This window comes from Corylus avellana, chromosome ca3 (assembly GCF_901000735.1).
Source record: "Corylus avellana chromosome ca3, CavTom2PMs-1.0".
In the NCBI taxonomy this organism is placed as follows: domain Eukaryota; kingdom Viridiplantae; phylum Streptophyta; class Magnoliopsida; order Fagales; family Betulaceae; genus Corylus; species Corylus avellana.
This window is the reverse complement of record NC_081543.1, coordinates 2,305,962-2,329,369: the sequence shown is the minus strand read 5'-3', so window position 1 is coordinate 2,329,369 and position 23,408 is coordinate 2,305,962. Positions and strand designations below refer to the sequence as shown.

The 23,408-nt window shown below is 36.7% G+C and overlaps 6 protein-coding genes across 8 annotated transcripts; 3 read left to right on the top strand and 3 right to left on the bottom strand.

Annotated features, from left to right (window-relative positions):
* Positions 1–443: 443 nt before the first annotated feature.
* On the top strand, positions 444–2,093 carry LOC132175622 (expansin-A10-like). The gene is made up of 4 exons (XM_059587621.1): positions 444–491; positions 581–728; positions 817–1,129; positions 1,347–2,093. The coding sequence occupies exons 2-4, from the start codon at positions 596–598 to the stop codon at positions 1,651–1,653; spliced, it is 753 nt and encodes a 250-aa protein (XP_059443604.1). The 5' UTR covers positions 444–491; positions 581–595; the 3' UTR covers positions 1,654–2,093.
* A 2,146-nt stretch (positions 2,094–4,239) lies between these two features.
* LOC132175122 (chlorophyll a-b binding protein P4, chloroplastic) lies at positions 4,240–5,416 on the top strand. The gene is made up of 3 exons (XM_059586958.1): positions 4,240–4,514; positions 4,599–5,014; positions 5,111–5,416. Exons 1-3 carry the CDS (start codon positions 4,309–4,311, stop codon positions 5,245–5,247), a joined length of 759 nt encoding a protein of 252 aa, XP_059442941.1. The 5' UTR covers positions 4,240–4,308; the 3' UTR covers positions 5,248–5,416.
* Positions 5,216–11,480, bottom strand: LOC132175121 (agamous-like MADS-box protein AGL65). Of its 3 annotated transcripts, none has more exons than XM_059586955.1 (12): positions 11,285–11,480; positions 10,358–10,550; positions 9,817–9,876; positions 9,704–9,722; positions 9,514–9,578; positions 9,405–9,420; positions 9,249–9,310; positions 8,301–8,397; positions 7,381–7,428; positions 7,173–7,300; positions 6,682–7,089; positions 5,216–5,827 (listed from the first exon to the last, which is right to left on the bottom strand). In XM_059586955.1, exons 2-12 carry the CDS (start codon positions 10,540–10,542, stop codon positions 5,797–5,799), a joined length of 1,119 nt encoding a protein of 372 aa, XP_059442938.1. In that variant the 5' UTR covers positions 10,543–10,550; positions 11,285–11,480; the 3' UTR covers positions 5,216–5,796. The 3 variants fall into 3 exon arrangements, with proteins under 3 accessions (XP_059442938.1, XP_059442940.1, XP_059442939.1); XM_059586957.1 differs by having other exon boundaries at positions 6,682–7,065; XM_059586956.1 differs by having other exon boundaries at positions 10,358–10,543.
* A 1,818-nt stretch (positions 11,481–13,298) lies between these two features.
* On the bottom strand, positions 13,299–15,007 carry LOC132175756 (photosynthetic NDH subunit of subcomplex B 4, chloroplastic). Its single transcript, XM_059587799.1, has 6 exons — positions 14,788–15,007; positions 14,658–14,702; positions 14,331–14,490; positions 13,971–14,026; positions 13,818–13,889; positions 13,299–13,685 (listed from the first exon to the last, which is right to left on the bottom strand). Exons 1-6 carry the CDS (start codon positions 14,881–14,883, stop codon positions 13,557–13,559), a joined length of 558 nt encoding a protein of 185 aa, XP_059443782.1. The 5' UTR covers positions 14,884–15,007; the 3' UTR covers positions 13,299–13,556.
* A 1,450-nt stretch (positions 15,008–16,457) lies between these two features.
* LOC132175327 (2-hydroxy-palmitic acid dioxygenase mpo1) lies at positions 16,458–20,205 on the top strand. Its single transcript, XM_059587228.1, has 4 exons — positions 16,458–16,990; positions 19,444–19,506; positions 19,591–19,662; positions 19,750–20,205. Exons 1-4 carry the CDS (start codon positions 16,640–16,642, stop codon positions 19,864–19,866), a joined length of 603 nt encoding a protein of 200 aa, XP_059443211.1. The 5' UTR covers positions 16,458–16,639; the 3' UTR covers positions 19,867–20,205.
* On the bottom strand, positions 19,796–22,017 carry LOC132175326 (pentatricopeptide repeat-containing protein At1g59720, chloroplastic/mitochondrial-like). Its single transcript, XM_059587226.1, has one exon. The coding sequence runs from the start codon at positions 21,808–21,810 to the stop codon at positions 20,242–20,244; it is 1,569 nt and encodes a 522-aa protein (XP_059443209.1). The 5' UTR covers positions 21,811–22,017; the 3' UTR covers positions 19,796–20,241.
* Positions 22,018–23,408: the final 1,391 nt, after the last annotated feature.

Below are 23,408 nucleotides of genomic sequence, written 5' to 3'. Positions count from 1 at the left end.
TTTTTACTTATTTTGGGGGGACCATGGCCTACCCCAGTCCCCCCTCTCTCTGTCTCTGTGTTAAAGCATATGTATAAGACTATATACATCAGTCCTAATTTAACTTATTTAATTAAACAGATCAAACCTCTTAACCCTAACCTTTTAATTTCGTACCAAGTTCAAAGTCGCACACCAAAATAAATGAGCGTAACTGGTAGCCGTTGTGGGCGTGACAGTTTGACCGTAGTTGAATTGTTTGATCAAAATGAATTTACCGTACACACACAGAGGAAAGTTGAAAACCACGTGGTTTCAAGAAACGTGCCCTTGTTTGGGCCTTTATTTGTTTTTCCAGGGCCGAAAACCCATAGCACTTGGCGGTTTTATGGGCCCCACTCCTCAAATTGTGTCAGGTTATATGACGTTGCCTCCCCCCCAAGCATCTATTTATCCCCCCTCAACCCCCTCCCATTTTCCTCACAACAATCCCCTACTTTTTCTCTCAAAAGGTTTGTGCATGATCATCATCATCATCATCATCATATAACTTCCATTTTCGTTTCATTTTGATTTCTTCAATAACATGCATGCACTGCAGGAAACAAAACAAAAAATGGCCCCTCTTGGAATTCTCTTGCTGGGATTTCTCTGTTTGATGATGAGCTCGTCTGCTGATGGTTATGGTGGGGGTTGGATTAATGCGCATGCCACTTTCTACGGAGGGGGTGATGCCTCTGGCACAATGGGTAATTAAATAACAATTTATAGTATGGTCTGATTTTTATTGTCATTTAATTTACAGGGCAGTTTAGTGAGGTATTGAGGATTTTGCAGGGGGGGCTTGTGGGTATGGAAACCTTTACAGCCAAGGCTATGGGACGAACACAGCAGCTCTGAGCACAGCTCTGTTCAACAATGGATTGAGCTGTGGGGCATGTTTTGAGATTAGGTGTGTGAATGACCCAAGGTGGTGTCTGCCCGCCTCTGTTGTCGTCACTGCCACCAACTTCTGCCCCCCAAACAATGCTCTCCCCAACAATGCCGGCGGCTGGTGCAACCCTCCCCAGCACCATTTTGATCTCTCTCAGCCTGTCTTCCAACAGATTGCTCAGTACAGAGCTGGGATTGTTCCTGTGTCTTACAGACGGTAATTAAACACCCTTTTGTCCTCTTCAATTCTGTTGCATGTTCCTAAGCCTTCCCTTTTTTCTGTCTTTTGGAATTTGGAATTACACAAGAAATTAATTATGTATATATTTGACTTTTGGGTATATGCTCTGCATAAAACAGAGCATCCTTCTTTTTATCATGCATACTCGTAAAAGCAAAGGCTTTGATTGTTTGAATTGAAATAATATGTACAGGGTCCCATGCCGAAAGAGAGGGGGCATCAGATTCACCATCAACGGCCACTCTTACTTCAACCTAGTACTCATCACCAACGTTGGTGGTGCTGGTGATGTCCATGCTGTTTCCATCAAAGGGTCCAGAACCGGCTGGCAACCCATGTCTAGAAACTGGGGACAGAACTGGCAAAGCAACGCTTACCTCAATGGACAAAGCCTCTCATTCAAGGTCACCACCGGTGATGGCCACACTCTCGTTTCTTACAATGTTGCCCCTGCTGGATGGTCCTTCGGCCAGACCTTCGGCGGCCGTCAATTCCCATGAAACCCCATTTATTATTAAGTCTAGCTACTTATTATAACAGAGATTCTAGCAGAAAATTGTTGGAGATCTCGATCCGTGTGTCGGGTTAGTATGAAAGAAAAAGGAAAGGTTTAGGGTGGGTGGTGTATGTTAGTATTGGATGTGGGCTCATTTTAAGATGGCCCTAATTACCATTTTAGATTGAGCTATGGAGGGGACTCTGCTTTGCCCTGTTTTGATAAGGCAAACAGAGGATTGGCAGTGGTGGGGATTAATTACCACCCGTCACTGGTTAGTTTTTTATGGCTGGTTTTGTTCATTTGTTAATTCTTATGCTTCATTGAGAAGCATCTTATGCATGAAGCCACTGTAATCAGCTTGTGTTGAAGGTGTATTTGTTATAGTTGAGTGATTGTGTAAGACTATATATGTTCAATAAAATCCGTACAAGTTTTGTTTAATATTGTGCAATTTTGTTCTTCATCCGCCTATACAAACTCTCTCTACTTGTGAAAATAAATTTATAAGATATCATTTGAGCCACCCATCAATGAATTCTTTCCTTAACTCTATAAAATTTTCTGAAAAAAAATTCAGTCTATTAAACTGGTATATGTTTTTTTAGATCATACCATTTAATAAGATTATAAAATTTATAAATTAAATTGAAAGAATTTTCTCTTAACCACTAAGAATATTTATAGGGTTCTTCCAATAGTTCATTGACTTTATGGGTAAGTTGATCAAGAACAGATTAAGCCAATGAGTTTAAACCTGATCATCTGCAGTAAAAAAAATTGTATATAATAGACACATGACGAGCCATGCAGGCCAGACATCTGTGACGTACGTGTGGGCTATAGCGGCCCATTTGTTCCATGGCTTTTCTTCAACCTCACATCTGTTAGAATATTCCACGTTAAATTATTAAATTTATTTATTACTTTTAAGTTTTTTATTTTTTAGATAAATGATGTTTTAAGATAGCGTTACTATGAAGGTTTTGAATTTAAACTTTGTTTCTGTCATTAACTTTTAAGTTTTAATTAAATATATTATGTCAGATCAGTATGATTTTTTTTCCCTAAGTAAATAGGAAAATGTTACTTGGAATCTAAAACGGAAGAAAGAGGTGGGCGCCATAACAAAAGATCTAAAACAAAAGTACGAAGCAAAAAAAAAAAAAAAAAAAAAAAAAAGGGTCAAAAATACATGGTCCTTTGTATCTTGGACAAAAGCCAAAAACAAAGTGGGCTATGGAAGCAATAATCGAAGCAAATAAGGTACAGAATCTCGAAAAATCTCTCAACCCTTTCCGAAAAGACACGAACCTTAAAAGATCTCTCAATCCTGTATATTATTTGAAGGCTTATCTCTTTTGTTAGGCCTTATTTCATTAAGACCAACGGTGGATCTAGCTGTGGGCTGAGCCCACTACTGCACTGCTTATTGGGCTTCTGTTTAAATAATAATTATTTGATTAAATTACCCATTTTAATAAGTTAGACAACTTTATCTATTATTTTGAAGTTGTCTGAATAAGTCTAAATAAATTTATTCGTCAGTTGTCCATTTAATGATTTAAAATTGATGTTTGATCTTTGATTTAATGTTACAAAATCTGCAAATTTTAAAAGAAAATATATTAGCTAAAGAGAAATCATAGAAACAAAATGTAAATGAATATAGCTTTTAAAAAAGTGAATATCCTAAAATGATCAAGTTTTTCTCCGAGTTAATTTTTTTGTTTTTTGGAAAATGATTACTTTCTTTCTCCTGTCCTTCTCTTATTCTTCCCCATTTTTAAAATTATCATTGGATTCACAGATTCAATGATAATTTTGAAAATTTGAAAGATGGGAGAAGAACCGAGAAAGGATATATAGCACTTTTCAATGTTTTTCCTTTCTAATTTAGCATATTAAATTGACATATATTTAAAGTACATGTAATTCTCACGTACATTTTTAATTTTCATTTGCATTTTAATAGTCATGTCTTATAGATTGGATTAAAAGAAAGAATTTCTTCTCATCAGTTTATAGAAAACTTTGTCTCTCCTATAAAAAAAAATCTTGATTCCTAAGGGGGAGCTCAATCGGTTGGGGACTACGCCTTATGAAGCGGAGATCACTAGTTCGAATTCTTCCTCCCCCTCTTGTGTGGACATGTAAAAAAAAAAAAAAAAAAATCTCGGGGGTCGTCATCAACAATTCAATTGATTTTTTTTTTTTTTTTGGTTCTACGCAACAATTCAATTGAATATATCAAGTGAATAAATGTGGCCTATAGATATCATCAGGATTTAATTGAGCCATATGTCATGCAGTGATTGGAAGGTGTGAAGTTAAAAATCTTGTTCCACGGCAAGAAAAAATGACCCCACAATATCATTGATTCAACCAACCAGATGAAAGAAATAGATCTGTGGATATGGCACAAGATAAAAGGATAAGGTCCGATTCTTCTTATTGGCTAATCCATAACTCAAGAACGCATCTGGACCGTCGGATCCTAAAAATCAAGCAAACCAACCGTCAACTTCTAACGAGCAACTAGAGCCACAAGCACACCCTTGAAAATGAAAATACAAAGCCATCCACAAAACATTACTACACCCAATCCCTCCCTTGAGACTCCCCTCTTTCTTCCATTGATTCAGGTCGATCGGAAAAGATGGCCACCGTCACAACTCAGGCGTCGGCCGCCGTTTTCCGGCCGTGTGCCTCGAAATCCAGGTTCCTTTCTGGGTCTTCTGGTAAATTGAGTCGGGAGTTGTCCATGAAACCAATGGCTTCCCCATCCTCTGCTTCTTTCAAAGTTGAGGCCAAGAAAGGTGAATGGCTTCCCGGATTGTCCTCGCCGGCTTACCTTGATGGCAGGTAATCTTCGACACGCAAGAAAACCTCAATGTATTTCTTCGCTAGATTTACAACTCTTTTAAACTTGTTGACATATATTTTCAGGCTTCCCGGTGATAATGGGTTTGATCCTCTGGGGCTTGCTGAGGACCCGGAGAATCTGAGATGGTTTGTTCAAGCAGAGCTTGTCAATAGCCGATGGGCTATGTTGGGTGTTGTAGGAATGCTGCTACCAGAAGTTTTCACGCAGATTGGGATTCTTAATGTCCCAAAATGGTATGATGCAGGGAAAGCAGAGTACTTTGCATCCTCTTCCACCCTCTTCGTGATTGAGTTCATTCTGTTCCATTACGTCGAGATCAGAAGGTGGCAAGACATAAAGAACCCAGGGAGTGTGAACCAGGACCCCATCTTTAAGCAATACAGCCTGCCTCCAAACGAGGTGGGATACCCTGGTGGGATTTTCAACCCACTTAACTTTGCACCCACTGAAGAGGCCAAGGAGAAGGAGCTTGCAAATGGTAAACATTGGAAAAACTGGTTGATTTCATTTTCAGCTCAGAAATTTTGTGTAGAAACTGGCCTAAATTAATTAATCATTCTTTGAATGCATGCAGGGAGATTGGCGATGTTGGCATTCTTGGGATTTATTGTTCAACACAACGTGACTGGAAAAGGACCATTCGACAATCTCTTGCAGCACCTCTCTGACCCGTGGCACAACACCATTGTCCAGACACTGAGGGGCTACTAAGTTCATTGGAGATGATGATCTATTGATCTGAGAACCTCTGTTTCGTTTATTCTGTAACCATAGGGGCGTGGGTTTTGAGTGAGACTGGCAAGTGGCATCAATGTGAAAAGGTATCCATGTACAGGGGAGCTAAAATGGTATTATTAAAATCACCTTGCAGATTACATCATCTACTTTCTCTTTGATGTTCAAATTCCATGTGTAATTGCTTTGATTATCTACAACAGTTCAATTTACGGCTTGAATGATTGAAAACTAATATAAGAAACCATCCCTAGTTGTCACACAGTTGTTAAGAAAACACACAAATTTTATTTACAGATGAACCAGAGACCCTGCCTTATGAGGTAGAAAATATATAGCTATGATATTGGGCAGCCAAAATGACCAAATCAGCACATGTACATCTTTTACATTGCTCTTATTTAATCTCTAAATCAAATCTAGAATTTGGGTGTAACTCTGTTAAAAGAAATGGACAGTCCAATCTTCCAAGGCGATGCACCACAGCGTTTCTTTCGGCTACCATCCTTGTCATTGCGATGAAGTTTAATGTGAACCATGAAAGTCAATTTGATTACTGCAAGAGAATGAAAATGATAAAGAATGGGAAGACAGACTTGGTCACTTGAAAACTAGAGACAACAAATGAGCACAAGAGTAGGAACACTAACAGGATGATCAATGAGCATTTTGTCTATTTGCATGTTCTTTGGAATTAAATGATGAACAAAGAAAATATCATACAACTACTTTAATCTGAACCCATTCAAGATATGGTTAAGTGATAATAATACAGCAATGCAACCCTTTACACCCATTTCACACAAGTTAATATGACGCATTTTAAGTGACCATCCTTTTGTTTTTGTTAAGTGACTAACATAAAAATAAAAAGCCACTTAAAACACGTCATGTCAACCAGTGTAAAATGGGCGTGATAAATAGGTGTGGAGAGTAGCGTTACTCATAACAATAATATAATAAAGAAACTTCCAGTTATAATTAGCTCAGAACATATAGGTCATCTAACAGATCCCAAAATGAATCATAGTTTATCATTGATGCAGGTGATCATAAACTATGTGTAATACTCTCTTAACTTAAGGATTGTGTGTTATCGATTATAATATAGATGGCAATCCTGAATTTCTCTTAACTCAAAAGTATTTTGTGGAAATTGTTTCCCCTTATCAACTAAAGAACCAAAAGGATTGCAAGGATCATTTGAACCTTGATGTATGAATACGACAATGTTGAAGTGAAGAATGCCTAAAATTCGAGTTTTTAACAAGTTATGAAAACAGGACAGTGAAAACCTAATAGAGTTAAGTAAATTTTTGGCCAATGAATAGTTTTTAAGTAATAGAGTTACTCGGTAATTTCTTTAGAATTGGGGAAAAAAAATAGTGAAATAGTTAAACAAATGCTCACCACTGGTAGGCATTCTGATTGTACATGGCAATACCACAAGGCCCGGATGAAGAAAACCAAGTATGCTGCCCATTTTCATACAGCGATCTAGACAGTTCAAAGCTGCTATTAACTTGATAATCTAGAAGATTTGCTTGTGAGTTCATCTCCATCTCAGGCTTCAATTTCTTATCATCCGGCAAATTTGAACTGCCATACAGTGGGTATATGTATTGCTCACCAAGTTGTACACTTAAACATGCAGTTCTAGTTAACTCATCCAAGGTGCCACCTCCTGAACCCATATTATCAACTTGTACCATATTGCCAACCTCCGTATGTTTGCCAGTGTTAAAATAACCAGAATAACCTGGAAGCGAGACATCTGAGGAGCACCCCACTTCTCTGCCAGGGGAAAAAAAAAATTGTCTATCAAACTTAAAATTACTCTCAACAGTTATAACTAATACATATTGAAGACTGCACTGCATTATGGTTAGCAGTAAACTTACAGATGTGGCAAGAAGTTCGGTTCATTGGGTACTATCATATGTTGATTGCCATTGTTTGGAAGCCATGATAGGGATTGCGCTTCTTGCACACCGCTCATTATCATATGTAAAGGAATCCCATTCTGAAACTGCAAGGCAAAATAAGTCTTAATAAAGATTTCCCAACGGCTAAGAGAGAGAGATCTGAACCAGCTGAAGTTTTAATTACCTGACTAGTGCATTCTAGTGATGTTCGTTGTTGTCTTCCACAATTTTCCTGCCAAGAGGAAAGAACTAGCTTAAGTATAGTGATCATCCATTTTTTTTTTAATATTCACGAGTCAATTACACATAAGCATTGTTTAAGGGGGTTGATAAACTAGCCATGTCAACCACAGTTATCATAGACGAGCAGGGCCCTCACCAGGGCAAGGTGCCACCGAGGTGCCTCTGAAGGCTCAAGGTGAGGCACCTTTTTCTTTCAGTTTCTTATTCTTCCTCCCCCACCCCCTCTTTTTCTCTCTACTTTATCTCTCTTTCTAGGGATTTTTCCTTTTTTTTTAAAAAAAAAAAAAAAAAAAAACTCTTTATTTTAGTCAAAATCTCTTACACACTTTCTTTTTTTCTTTAACAAAAATAGGTAACAAAATACCCATTTTTATTTTCATTTTATCCCGGAAAACATTTATAAGTTAAAAATAATATCAGTTTTTGAGCAAACAAATGAATTAGATTAGACTTTACTACTTTAGGTTATAACTTGAGTTCATAATATGTATACTATGTCTAAAAATACGTGTCTTATGTCAGTCAAGTAAGTGCCTGTATAGCGCCTTGCACCTCAGGCGATATAAGGACTTGACGCCTTGGGGCTGCCTTTTGCTTTTGACAACACCGGTGCGCACCTCTATTCTTGACAAGTGTACAAAGTCCCTAATAAGCCAGGATGTTGTCACACTCGCTACACTTCTGAGACTGAAGAAAGTATTTCTAACTAAATGATATGATCAACATTTTTGTGATTCTATTTTTTTATTAGTAAGTTTTATTTTCTGAGTTCTTTATTCATTTATAAATTATCTAAAGGACAGAAGTAATCTTGGGTAAATACGCCAAACTTTGCCATATTAGCATGAGCAATTATCGTACCTTGTGTAGACGTATTCGGTTAACTGATTCTCTTAGCAAGTCTTCCATCTGCCTAAGATGTTCTACATTGCTGACTTGATCCAGATCATTCCAACAGCTGAAGTAATGGCAAGATAATTTAAGATTATTAAATGATGTACATAAAGGATATTAAAGAAGAAACGGGTCAAACCAAATAGATAAGAGTAAGAAACTAGAGGATAGTTCCAATAAAGAAACAACTTCTTGCAATCCATTCTCCCGGAAGGAAACAGGAAAAGTGGACATCTGAGCACAAGGAGAACCATCAGGAGTTGAACTTTGCTAGGTAACGCTTGCCAACTGTATGAGAGCTTGAAGTTTACGCATATACCAAGGCACAAGAACAACAGTTTCAAAACAGATGATGGAACATATAATATGAAAGGAATGAACCCGATAATTCCACTTCTGTCAATGCTCAAAGATCCCCTAAATGCACCATCAATTCCCTTGAAAAATGTGTTAACGGTACAAAGTATATGACCCCAGTTCTAAACCGCTACAAGATAATTAAGATAAGTTCATCTTATTCCAAATAAGACAACTCGTGTGCAGCCCTCAACTGGATGAATGTATGGCCAATAAATATTGCAGGACTGCAGATAAAAGTTAAACAAAATTGTAGTGGAGGAAAAATGCCAGATTCAAGAAAAAACAACTCGTGTGCAGCCCTCAACTGGAGCAATGATGACACCAAATACAAAGGACAGTTTGAACTGAAAATTTAGACCCTTCAAATTTTTAAACCTTAGTGCCAAAGTGCCTAAAAGATTATAATGAATTAAGTTTCTATTTCAAATTACCAACTGTAAATATATTCAGTTTTCATTGCATATCTGTCTAAGGCTAGCAATATGATTCACAAGAGCAAAGAGGAAAAAAAAAAAAGAAGCAATACTTTAACAACCAAAAGTCCAAAAGGTGCACCTCAGTCTCTTCTGTACTCCTGTAAGTTGAGTTTGCAATAACCTTACTTGACTATTCAATTCCTGCACATTGTTATTTAACCATAAACCATTTTATTGACTAAACAAAGAAGCTCAAATCATAATGAATTACAACAACTCTGGTAACAATTTGTACCTCGACTTTTTGAGTGCTGCAAGAAAAAGAAAAAAGTGGGTGCTAACTTAGATCAGTTCAAGAGGTTCTGCTCGATAGAAATTTATACATTTGATAAATACATTAATACCTTGAACCCAGAAAATCTTCTATATTTACTTCATGGTCCAACTTCTTGAAGGTTTTCTTTAGTGCCTATATTATCAAACAGAATGTCAAAATGCATGTACTGAATAACAATTGTCCAACCTTCATGTGATATAACCGGAAGAAACGGAAATAAATAATATATTTGAAAGGATGAGGAACAACAGTCATACTTCAAGGCTCTCCAATTTCCTGTTCCATCGAAATAAAAGATCAATTAGCTGTAATGCATCGAAATTCAATCAAGAAAGTGAATAAAAAGGGTTGAAAGTTTTTTTTTTTACACCTTTTTGCCCTTTCCTGTGGTGTTAATTGCGAAAACTTTGCAATAACCTCTTCAAAATTTCTGAGATGGCAAAGAAATGCTTCAGATTATTATAAATGCAATATATCAAAATCCATTTCAGCCTTACTCGATTTCTTTTGTAATATTTCTTTTTGCCATCTAGGTAGACTACTTGCATTTTGTGAGGGATGTGTGACCAATATATAGCTTCATTTCATCTCCCAACATATTGTAAATTTCCTTCCAAGAATATCTAGATTGATACATCTAACAGAAACCTATCTATTCTGAACATGAACCCTATGTTCATAGAAGGATACAGAATGCTGAAAATAGCAACTCCTGAAAATCTAGACGCATGAAGACAGCCTCTTATATGTCTATTTGGTGAATCTCCTATGTTTTAATACATTTTTTTGATAGGTTCCTATGTTTTAATACATATATGCATCTCTATCTAAGCTTCAGTGTGTATTTGGAAGAGGGCACGAAATGATAAGCACAGCAATGGTCTTATAACAAAGGATATCCACTTGCATACCTGTGCTCTCCTTGATATAAAGTAGGCTTCCCAGTTGGAGAAAACATGAGAAGAACAAGATCTATGTCGCATAGTATCGCTAATTCCCTAGCTTTCTTCAAAATCCCATGTCTCCTTTTCGAATAAGTCACCTGTCGGTTGCTAGTGCTCTCTAACCTCTTTATCTTGAGCTTCACCCTTCCCATCCTGCAATCTAACAAGCAAATCCCTTTATACTTCCATAATCCGCCGACTGCCCCCCAAATTCCTAATGTTCAATAACAATTCAATTTGGCCAAAAACACATCCTTTTTCTTATGAAATCCATATTGACTCACTTTAATTATGCAATATCAATCAACTTCTCCAAACTGAAGCTTGCACCACCAGCACCACTAGATACCAATATATATGGTAAAAAGCCAAAAAAAAAAAAAAAATTCAAGCTCCAGTTCTCAAGAAATGAAGAAAATTTAAAAGCTGCCGATGTTTGAAGCTTTGGACATGAAAAATAATCCAATTTAACTCGCACCCATAATTGAAATTCCTCTGTTTCTATAAAGAATGTATCGCCACTTACTGTAAGATCAACAACTCCAATACAAATGAACGAACCTTAAAAGCAAGAAAGAAGAGGAAAAAAACAAAGAAGAAGCAAATTTCTACAGTACACACATGGAAAAACCAACCCTCATGAGAAAACAAACTGAAATCGTTTTGCTTTTGGGGCCTAGAAAGTATGATACAAAACACTAAAAACACCCCAAAAGAGTATACCCAGATGGCAAAATCAACAAGAAAATGACAGAAAACGAAACACTCATAATACGGCAAAATAAATTAAATTATTACAGAAAACCCAGAAAGGAAAAAGAGAGGGAAAGAGTATGCAAAAGATATAGCACATGGAGACACACAGAGAGAGATTTGGATATTCTTATAGCTTACAATATTTAGACGACAGGTCAAGCTGTGATTTCGGTCGCAGAATTGAGCGGAACCAACCAACAAGAAATTGTTTTTGGTGTTTGATTAGTCTGAAAAGAGTGTGTGTGAGTGTCCGAGAAAGAGGAATTGACAGTTAATAAACATGTCTCAATTTTGGGGTAAAGATTGCGACGAAGAGATTCTCCACCGAGAATGCATGCTTCTGTGTAGGAGTTGATTAGCTAAGTCCACGTACGACCTGAGTCTCTCTCGATTTTGTTGAAAAGTTCGTTATTTTTCCTATTTCAATATATAATTTCTGTTTTATTTCTTTTTGCAGAAAAAAAAAAAAACAAAAACAAAAAACAAAATGTGGGTTAAATTGATACTTATGATTTAGCAAAAAATCACATAATTTAATGATAAATGTCAATTTATACTAAAAATAGGTGTGATAATCACATTCTATATCAATTTTAATACATTGAAACTTTACCCATCATAAATATATTTTTGAGATATAAATTGAAAAGATGGTTGACAAAGGACAATAGTAGAAAAATACAAGTGAATGTGTCAAAGTGTTTTTTAAAAAAAAAAAAAAAATTGTTCTAATGCTTGGTTACCCCTTTGTATAAATATATAAACAGTAATTTACTGTGGTCATTTATTTATTTTTTGAGTTACAATAATACTTCTATGATCTATCTAAGAGTTTGACTCATTAGAAATTATTACTACAAGCATTCTTTCTCTTTAGGGTTCAAGGAAATTAAGCCTTAGCTTATTGCTATTGGTGGCTATAATGTAGATTCGGTTCACGTTCAGTTCCAATCGAAATTAGACACGATAACCCTTTGTGTTTTGTTATAAAACATATGTCACAATCTCAACCGTCCAAGCCTAATCCCTACAATGGTGCAGATAATTGGAAGAAAAAGACACCATGTATCCCCTATACCTACTATTTTGCAGATTTTTGTTGATTGCCTTTTTCTGGCTATGCATTTGGTCCATCAAAGTGGAGAACTCAACTGACTTTGACTCTTATTGTTGACTTTCTTGTAAGAATATTTCTCATTTAGGTAGATATTTGATTACCATTTTGTATTCTCTATAATCTATATTAAGCCTTTATTATATTTCTTTGTATGTTTATTATCTTCCTTATTTAGTGTAGGTTTTCTTGTTCACCATCCCTTAACCTCTCTATAAATAAAAGAGTATTGTAAATACAATTTAATACACTTCAATATTCAAGATGTCGCCCTACTTGTTCTTCTCCCTTTCTCTCTCTTATAATTAAGTCTCATATTTTATATTTTATATAAAATTCTACACTTATTAAGATTTTTTTAAGAAAATATTCAAAATTTTGAAATTTAAATTGATGGGAAACAAACTCTAATGAATTTGTTTTTGTTTTTGTTTTCTGGACAAATTCATGTGTGACATGAAAAAAAAAAGCTCAAAATTTGATCTTGTTTTTTTCCTACTTAATCCACACTAAGTCCAAATTTTTATGGCCTTCCAATTATTGGTATTAATAGCAGCCATGATTTGGGTATTTATTGCATCAATTATTTATGGGTAAAAACTGTTTTGGGTAAGCGAACTCAAGTACTTATTTCATCAATTTTTGAATGCGGGTCAGGTAAAAACCAGTAAGTTTGCACCAATGATATCCTCCATTCCATGTAGACTGGGCATGATTATTAGGGTTGAAATCCAACCGAACCTAACTAATGGATCGAATTCATTTGAAAAGCCCAAATGAGACCCAAACGAGAAATGAGTTTGGCGGCCCAAAACATCACAATTACATGGAATTTTTAAATTTTGGTAATGGATCTTAGTTGAGTCCACTTCCAAACATGACCTACTCTCATAAATTAAAAATTGGGCATAAATTTCCTATAAACTAGCCAAACTCATTATGATATTGATATTTGTGGTAGTGCCGACAACCATGGCAGCAATGATAGTGATAATAGTAGCGCTAGTGGTAGTTATGCGAATGGTAGAATTTGTAAAATGATATATAATTTGGAAATGAAATAGAATTTCACATTAATCATGATTGGGTAGCAAAGTACTAATTTGTGCACTTGGACAAAGATATCCCCCTTCCTTCCCTAGCCCTTTCCTTTGTATTACTTAGAAGAAAAAACGAAAGAAAGAAGAAATAATTATTTGAAGCACCTTACCTTATTTCTTTTTTCTTTATAGATAAATACACAATGTGCTTCTTATCAATGACAGGTAAAGCATGAAAACATAGCACAGAAAATCACTACTTGACAAGCTCCTCTTTCTTGCCGGCTTCCTCCAGCTCACGCAGCCCTCCAACCTTCTGCTCAATCTCCTCGATCAACTCCTCCCGCCACAACTCAGCTCTTGCCGATTCTTCAATGTCATCTTGCTGCATCGTCATAGATAGATACGCAATTTCAATTACTTCTTATTCTAAAAGTTTAAGTAGATAGGATTAAATGAATTTAATCATTTAATTAGAAGCTTCCATTGAATACAATGAATTAAGGGAGAAAATTACCTTCTCATATATCCAATTTCCAGTACCATCTCCTCCATCTTTTCTATATTGCTCTGAATCATAGTAAGGATCCTAAACATGATAAATACATTAGACACCAAGCTTTGAACTAATGGAAGTTTCAATCAAAGGAGTGGAATGGGACATTCTTACCTTCATTGAACCAAAGAACATGCATCCCCAGCAAGTGAAAAAGATATAAAAAGCATCTACAACAGTAAAGTGGGAAATCAAGACAAATTTAATTAATTGTTACATTTCAAATTCCAAGCTTCAATTTTCTATAAATTAGATTGGAAGTTCCTACAACCCAGTTTATAATAAAGTTCTATTCAAAAGAGATAGTAAAGTTATTTAAGAAACTGTTATACGACTTCCATACAATCGTAAAAGGAAAAATTAAATAATGATTTTCACTGCACTTCATTCCCATCACAATATTCGTATAACAGTTTACTAATAGTATTTCTCCAAAAAAAAAAAAAAAAAAAAAACTGAAAATGAAACACTTACAGACATTCTTTATGGCTTGATCGCTGAGATGCACAACAGATTTGTAGGTTACAAGGTCTCTTTGGCCTTCCATATGCTGAACAAGAACTGCCATCAGATGCCAATCAGGGAGAGCAGAGGCTTTACACGAAGAGGATCTCCCGCTCTTCCCGCCTTCAAGCTGTGGTTAAAAACAAAACAAAGGTATAATACAAGTGCAGTACTTCTTTGTTTGGCTGCCAAGAAACACCAGATTCTTTTCTCTTTTCTCGATCTTTTGAGCAACCAAACACAGAACACGCTACGCGGTACAGTAAATACACTGGGGAAATTCATCAAACGGCTTACCTGCATCCCCCCATTGAAAAATCCAGAGCTTGAACACTGTCTTAGCTGCAAAAGCAAGACACATAATATACTCAGTTTCCAGCTTTTTATGATTCTATGACGATAACATTGAAACGGAGGGAAGATTTACCAATCTTGAACATGGGTTTGTGACCAATTTTGTTGTTTGAAGAGAGCTGTGAATTTGCGGTTTGATAATGGTGAAGCCCATGACAGCTTCAGCCATGTTTTTGAAAGAGTGGTAGTACGTTGAAATGTGGGAGTTTTGGTTGGGATTTTGGATTTTGGTGGAGTGGGAGGGAGAGTGGATAAGGGAACCATTTGCATCCACCCTTCCATCATACACATTCAACCCAATTGGATAATGGGGAATAAATTGTTTAAAACACGCAATCACCATTCATAATCTTGTTCATCAACAGGATTTAATTGATTTTGGTTAGGATTGGTTCTGTTCAATAAAATATCATAATTTTTTTTTTCTAGTGAGATCACAAAAGTGCGTGCAAGAAATCTACTTAGGTCCTGTTTGGACGTGCGTTTATGGGGTTTAAAAGTGCGTTTAGTACTAAAAAAAAATTCGTTTGAAGAAAAAAAGTATATAGTTTTGTAAAAAAAAATTGAAAGTGTTTTCGAGGATAAAAAATGACCAAAATACACTTTTGACAAAAGCTTAAAAATAAAATTTTTGCAAAAAAAAAAAAAAAAAAAAAAAACTTTTTAACTTAAAAACTCAATTTTTCAAACACAATATCAAACATGCTCTGAGTTTGGGCCCAACAAATAGACCTGTAAAACCAAACCAATTCTTTTTTAGGTTGGACTCGGATCAATTCCATAATGTCTCTTCATTATAATTATAATGAAAGAAAAATGCCTAATTTTTTTTTATTATTATTTTACAATTGTTGTAATTTCACTAATCATTGAATTTTCATTTTATTTATGGCTACATTATCCTACCAATATTCCAAGTCATATATATATATATATATATATATATATCACAGTAGAAGAGGAGAAAAGTTATTCGAATTAGTGATCCCCGCTTCATCATGCATAGTCTTAACCAATTAAGTTTCTTCTTTAAAAATATATTTCAAGTGATATTACTTATTCATCATTATTTTTTTTTTTTTCATTTTTTAAGCAATAAACGATTTAAGAATAAATTAATAGTACCACGTCAAGTTGGAAAATGGAAATAATTATGATGAGATGGTGCACCGTATCTGAATTTTAGTTGTGCAATTATTTTCCCTCAGTCTACCGTACCAAATTTTGATGGGTTCATAAAAGAACAAAAAGTAGCGTGCTCAGCCATGATCAACCGTTCAATTATTTTCGTAGATGTGACAAAAATGAGCAATGATTCACAGCACACGAGCACGTCTGTGTAATTTTTTTTTTATTTTTTTAATTAAAATTTTTTTTTGTGCATGTCGCGTGCTGTTTTTATTTACCTAACAAAAATATTGGACACAATTTATTTCCTACTTAAAATCGTTGGCTAGTTGATGTTGATTAGGGGTCCAAATATTTATTGACGTAAGAGAAATTAAATTTACAACTATATATATATATATATATATATATATAGTATATACGTTCACATTATTTAAAATTTAATTATTTTAATTTTGTCCTATTCCGATTGGTCATATATATGCCTCGGTGTCCACGAACTGCATGCCTGGTATGCGCAGGTTAAGAATCTGCACTTCACGGTGCACGTTAGTGTGATTTCGATGAGATTCTGGAGAACGTAACTTCTAAAAAACAATTAATTAAAGAAAAGAAATGGTCGTCAAAAGCAAGGGGAACTTCCAACGTGCTCTTTCCTCTGGTTTTTCAGCTAAACCCATCTTCTTGTCCTCCTCTTTATACCCGTTTTCTTTCGTTTTTTCTTTTCTCACCAACTTTCCCAGAAATTTTTTCTGTTCATAGCTCAGAGCCACATCCTGTTTTCCGAGAAAGATTTCATGGGCAAAACGGGGTTGTTTGATCTTGAGAGGCATTTTGCCTTCTATGGGGCATACCACAGCAACTCAATCAATGTTCTGATACACACCTTCTTCGTGTGGCCAATCTTTTTCACCGCCCTGGTTCTTTTGTACTTTACGCCTGCTCTCTACACTCCCTCACCTCAGATTGGGCTTTTCCAATCTGGATTCCTGGTTTTTAATTTTGGGTTCTTGTTGACTCTGATATATGCCTTGTTCTATGTGGCTTTTGATAAGAAAGCTGGGGCTTTGGCTGCTTTGCTGTGTTTTGTCTGTTGGGTTGGAGCTAGTTTCCTTGCTAGTCGGCTTGGGTTTTCTCTGGCGTGGAAGGTAATGGTTTTTGTTATCCATTGATTGACTTTTTATTTTCTGTTCGGTTGCTGAGAAAATTCGGGAAAAGAAAACGACTTAGATTTATTGGTTATAAAAGTTCGTTTTTCGAGGCAATTGTTTGAGTAGCTGAGGAACCAAAATAACATTAGAATATGATAGTAAAAGAATCTAAAATTTTCAATCTGCCCGGTTTTGTAAGTATCCGAACTGAGCACAATTAATTTCAGATGGATTCTGTAGGTCTTTTTTTTATGTTTGTTTTCTATGTGCTTGGGGCTGTCTTTGGCTAAGGAGACGGTTAGGTGTCTGCTGGCCATTCTGAATTCAATTCTCCCGCAACTTGTGATTTTACTCTGGCCTTTGCATTAAATTCTTGCAGAAGGACCCGATAATGCTTTAAAATAGTCTCTTTCTGTTGTTTGAAGCATGGTCAACAGACAACAAATGTAACAAATGCTTTGGCTTTCAGTTTTTTGCGTAACTATTTAATGTGAGAATGAACTGTTCTAATATGGATCGGGATCTTGCAATTTTTGTTTGCAACGTATTAGTTGATTGCCCTTACCTATGATGTACATGGAAATGGCTACATTATTCGTTTTCACAAAGCAATTTAAGCTTGTACAAATATGGGAGGCTTATAAGTAACTGGAAAATCTCGAAAATGTCCTGTTGCAGAATCCTAAAACTCATCCCTCTCCCCACATTCTTCCTCAAACCAACAATTACAGTCCTCATTTACTTTTTGTAAGTAGAAATGTTATGCCCTTACATTTGGTGATCTTTTATTTTTTGTTTTCTTCCCCTTTCACTCCCAAATGCTCCTTTGTGCCTATAGGACATAAGACATCATAGTTAAGCTTGCTGTAGGCATATATCATACGCCATATATTTATATTGACCATTGATCTCATTTCTGTTGTGTAGATGCACGTTAATGTTTGATGTGTTTCATAAGCGAGTTTCTCAGTCTTGTGTAAGAAACTATGCTTTGTTCTATGCTCATAGGGATCTGTAATAGGTATCTTTTATTAAACCATATACGTGATATCAATCAGGAAAAATTTTAGGTACTAGTTGTTGTTTTATTTGGCTGGTGCTACCATTGAGCTGTTCTTGAAGTATGAATTTCTGCCTTTATTTATCTCATTTTCTTTTCTTAGCCCTGAACCCAACCCCCCACCCCACAAAGCAAGATCTTGACTTATCCATTTTTAGTGTTGCAATCCTGAATACTAAAATATTGTTGTCTTTGTTGAAGGTTATGGTCAGAATTATACAATGGCTTGACCTAGTTATTAAGAAACAGTTTAAAACACAAGCATATAAATCATTGTTTAAATGCTTGAAGTGATTCTGAATCTTGCTGTGACATGAGTTGTCTTTTACTGAGAAATATGCGGTGCTGTGTGATCCACTAGATATGGTATCAATAAACACGTGACTAATCTTGAGTTGCTTGACCCAGCAGGGGTTTTTTTTATTATAAGTTATTGGTAGAAACAATAGTGTGGTATTTTACCCCTATGCATTTGGTATTCTCTGGAGTTATTGTCACCCATGCCTAGTTCAAGACAGAGTAGTGGCAACCAGTTAGGGGTACTGTCATCACATCGTGAGGTCTGTTTTGGGTACGTAAATACTTTTGACCTTGGTGAATGTTAAATGGTCAATTCCAGACGTTGAAGATCAGATTTTGGAGCATATATTAAGGAGAAAAGCTTTAATGAAGAAAGAAAATCTTTTTGTCTTAAGAAGAGACCCATAAAAGAAGTTTTCTCAGTCAACACTAGAACTTCAAAACAGAAGATTGAACAAACATGTAACAAATTTTCTTTTTTCCTCTTTCCAACAATGAGAAGTGTATAGAAGCGTCATTAATTTCATTTGATATGTCACTATGTCTGAACATCAGTTGGGTAGTGCCAACTACCTTCTGGACAATAGGGTAATTGGAGAAATTTGACACAGTGCCTCTGCTACAATCCTACAGACTTGGTGACTGGGGTTCAGCAAAGGGAATATGTTCTTACTAATATTCTTTTGAAAGCTTAACTTGAATTGTGACTAAAGCCCATGTTTTTGTCTCTCTTCTATACCAAGAAACGAACAGATGAACCTTCTAGTGGCCCTCCTTTTTTCCCTCCCCTTTCTTTTTTCCCTGTGGGAATAGAGCCCAATGTGTTGAACAACCTATCTTAGTCATTCACTTGAGGCCGCTTAAGTTTCTAGATGATGAGAATTGATCAGATCAGATTGTAGAAATTTCTTTCTTTCTTTTTAGTTGCAGGATTGGTTAGTAATTCGTTGCTAATTGATTGGTAATGAGAAAGATTCCTACTAAAATTCACCCATAAATGACAGTTAAAGTTAAATTCCTCCGCGTTTTGACAATTCCTCATATTGTCAGAACTATTGAATTTTAACTGTCTATAACATCAATTATTCAGGTTGTACTAGCAGCTCAGTTGTTATGTTGGACTGGACAGTTCATTGGCCATGGAGTGTTTGAGGTGATTACTCTTCTTGGGCATATGATTCATTGCTTGTCTATTTCTAGCATGTTGAACATTTCACTTAAATACCATTGTTTGTAGAAACGAGCACCAGCTCTTCTGGACAACCTCCTTCAAGCCTTCCTAATGGCTCCTTTCTTTGTATTGCTTGAGGTAGCTGTTTCCAGTCCTCAATTAAATTTGAGATTTTTTTTTTAATCATTTTCTAAATGACTCGAATATGATGTCCTTGATTTGCAGGTTCTTCAGACATTTTGTGGATATGAACCGTATTCAGGGTTCCATGCGAGTGTGAAAGCAAAGATAGATGCAGATAGAAAAGAATGGCAGAGCAAGAAACAAAAGAAAAATTCCTAAGCCTGAACATTTCATGTTTGGGCGATGAGAAATGCTATACACATTCCCACTCTCACACTCTCAAATGCAAACCCCCTAACGTGGCATTTAAAATTACCATTGGATTCAAAATTCAATAATAATCAATTCAAAATCTAATGATGATTTTTAGTGCTATATCAAAGAGTATGCATTTGAGAGTATAAAAGTGGGATTGTATAGCATTTCTTTTGGGCTGACAGCTACTTTGCCTAGTCCTTTGTAAAGGACCATAGAATTGGTTTGTACCGTAATGTAATTGAACTATTGTAACAAATATTCAGCTTTTTATAAATAACTTTCCGCACACTTCTTAATAGAGCTCATGACCCAATTTCCCCTTGAATGTATGCCTAACTACAAAGAATCTAATGTTTGTCGAGCGGTACATGCAGTAATCTTATGTTTGTAACCATCGGCCATCTCCATCTTTAATCTCATAGGGGAATGAATGCCAATGAAGCTATTTCCAGGCTCTGGTTTCTGTACTCCCCTGTCCTGCATTGTTTTTCTCACTCTTGTCATTTCGTTCCATTTACCTACACTAGCATACATGTTTGCGAGGAGAACATAATCACTGCTATGATCTGGTTCTAACTCCAATAGATGGCTTCTCACCTTCTCCCCAAGCTCAACATATCCATGCATCCGACATGCAGCCAACAATGTCCTGTACACAATGGCATTGCATTCCATTGGCATGCTTCTTATCAACTGGTAAGCCTCCTCCACAAGCCCGGCTCGTCCCAATATATCCACCATGCACCCGTAATGCTTTATTGTTGGTTGAATATGGTAGTCTTTGCTCATAACATCAAAATATCTTCTTCCATCATCTACCATCCCTCCATGGCTACAAGCAGACAAAACTCCCAAGAAAGTAACATCATTTGGTGTCTCAAACTTTTCTTCCAACATTTTTGTGAAAGTTGCCAATGCCTCGTTTGTATGGCCATGTGCTGCAAGACCTAGAATCATTGTGTTCCATGATACTATGTTCTTCCGTTTCATCTCATTGAATATCTCATATGCTTCTTCAACTGCTCCACACTTTGCATACATGTCAATTAGCGAATTAGACATCGAAACAATGTTGCCTAGGCTAGTATGATTAATGCAGGAATGAACCCACCTCCCAAAATCTAACGCACCCAAATCAGAACAAGCTGAGACGGTCACAACCAATGTAGCCTCATCAGGCTGTACGCCGCTCTGCAGCATCCGCAAGAACAGGTCAAGTGCTTCCTTGCACTTCCCACAATAGACATGACAATCAATGAAAGTATTCCAAGTCACTAAGTCTGGACTGGGTATTTCTTCAAACAGTCGGAGTGCAGTTTTGATATCCTTAAACATGCCATACATATGAATCAGCGTGTTCCTCACAAAGACATGAGATTCCAGGCCATGTTTCACAGTATCGCAATGTATCAGTTTCCCCAACATAACAGACCGCAATTGCCCACAAAACTTGAGCAAGAAAGAGAATGTGAAATTGTCTGCCACCTCTCCTCTCTCTTGCATTCTCTTATAGAACTCAAAAGCCTTCTCTGGCTGACTAGTCTTCCCAAACCCCCTAATCATGGTATTCCAAAGAAACCCATCTGGGTTTTCAATTTCATCGAAAACCGAAGCCGCATAATCCATATCTCCGCCCTCCGAAACCGCACAAAACACGATTATCTTGCCAACAACATAGAGGTTGTGATTAAAGCCCGTTAGTATTATATGGGCATGGACTTGCTTCAAATCTTTCATGGTGGAACACTGCTTGAAAAGGGACATAACTCTTTGTTCCTTTCTAAAAGCAGTGCCTTTTGAGCTTATCCCTGAACTGGTAGACAAAGAAGAGAGGTTGAGCTTTGAGAAAGCCCATGGAGAACATAGCTGTATGGATTTCAGGCGGCTAAGGCATCTAACGATCATTATAACTAACTTTACCGGGTTCCAATTTCAAATGGCCACACCATCTATATACAATACAATATATAAGCTGTATGGGATTTTAGCGTTTAGCGCATCGAACAGTGACGTTAATTGCAAATGAGATGTTATCCGTACAGATATTTCTCCGGCTGCATCTTCGACGGTTCTGACAACAGCTCCGACTGCAACCTACTCCGCATTAATCAATGCCCGTCTGTTTGAAGTTTGAAAATTGAATAACTCTTCACGTTCACTTATTCTACCTATATATTTTATATGAGAAATGCCATGCATCCGAATGGGCAGCATATCCTAAAAATTTAAATTAATAAAAAAAAATCAAAAAATCATTTAATTAATATTTTAATAACACTTAACACTAATTTCTCTATAGGCTGGTAATATAGTAGCTAGTTTGAACTACTCCCACTTGAGTTTATGAAATTTTAATAGGGAAAATCGTACCCACTCTTACGTGTCTTGGCATTTTGTTTCAAATCATTCAAATTTGAGTGCTGCTGCTATACGGTCAAGGCAGAAAACTCATGTTTTCTGCCTTCCACTCAAATGCTGCCACCTCATATTATTTCATCATACAAAATAAGCTTGGTTTCACAGGATAATAACCCAAATAGCTTCAGCTCATATAAAAATAAAAAAAAACCCAAACAGCAAACTTTCACCGAAAAGCTTGGTTTCACGCCGCCCCCTCCCTGGAAGAGACGCTGCCACCTCTCGCAGAGCCCACGCCGCCCAAGCCCGCGCCGCCCAGCTTTGCACCGACCAGCCACCCAGCTCCACCCAAGCCCACGCCGCCCAGCTGCTCCGACGGTTCACCACACGTGTTGGATTTTCGAAGTCGATTTTCAGGTGATTTCGGAGCCGATTTCAGGCTATTTCGACTTCCAACAGTGGGCTGCTGGGTTGTGGGCAGCCAGCTGGGCAGTGGGTAGCCGGCTGGACGTGGGATCGGCCTGGGCGTGGGTGTAGGGGAACGGCTTGCTGGTCTGGGGAATGGCGTGCTGGGCGGGGGCGGTGGTCGGACTGCTGGGCGGGGGCGGTAGGAACGGCCTGCTGGGCGGGGCGATGGGCAATGGGCAGTCGGTGGGCAAAAAGCAGGGGGTGGGTTTTTGGGTTTCACTTTGTAACGATGGTTTCATTTTAAGAGGGGTGGTATATCTGGTGTGGGTAAATACATTTTGTAAGTTAAAACAAGCTGATGTGTCATCTCCTGGTTGGTGGGCGTAAATTAGGCCATTTATGCCATGACCGAACGGAAGATATCCCCTTCAAATTTTCATTCATTCAAGCTTTTATGGTAATTTGTTTTCCCTTCAATTTAAAACCATTTTGGTACATTTTTGATAGTGATGGCTTAATCGCTGACTCTGGCCATTTGTCTCCTGCCGGCCACAACTACTATTTTGTTTTTAGATGTTTAGAAATGCTTTCTCTAACGAAACTATATATATATATATATATATGGAGAGGAAATGGAGACAATGAGACTGTGTAGATTGTCTGCACATATATCTCATGTGTCTGCAAAAAAAACAGTGTAAGGATGGTTAGAGTTGAGTAATCCACATGTACTTTTA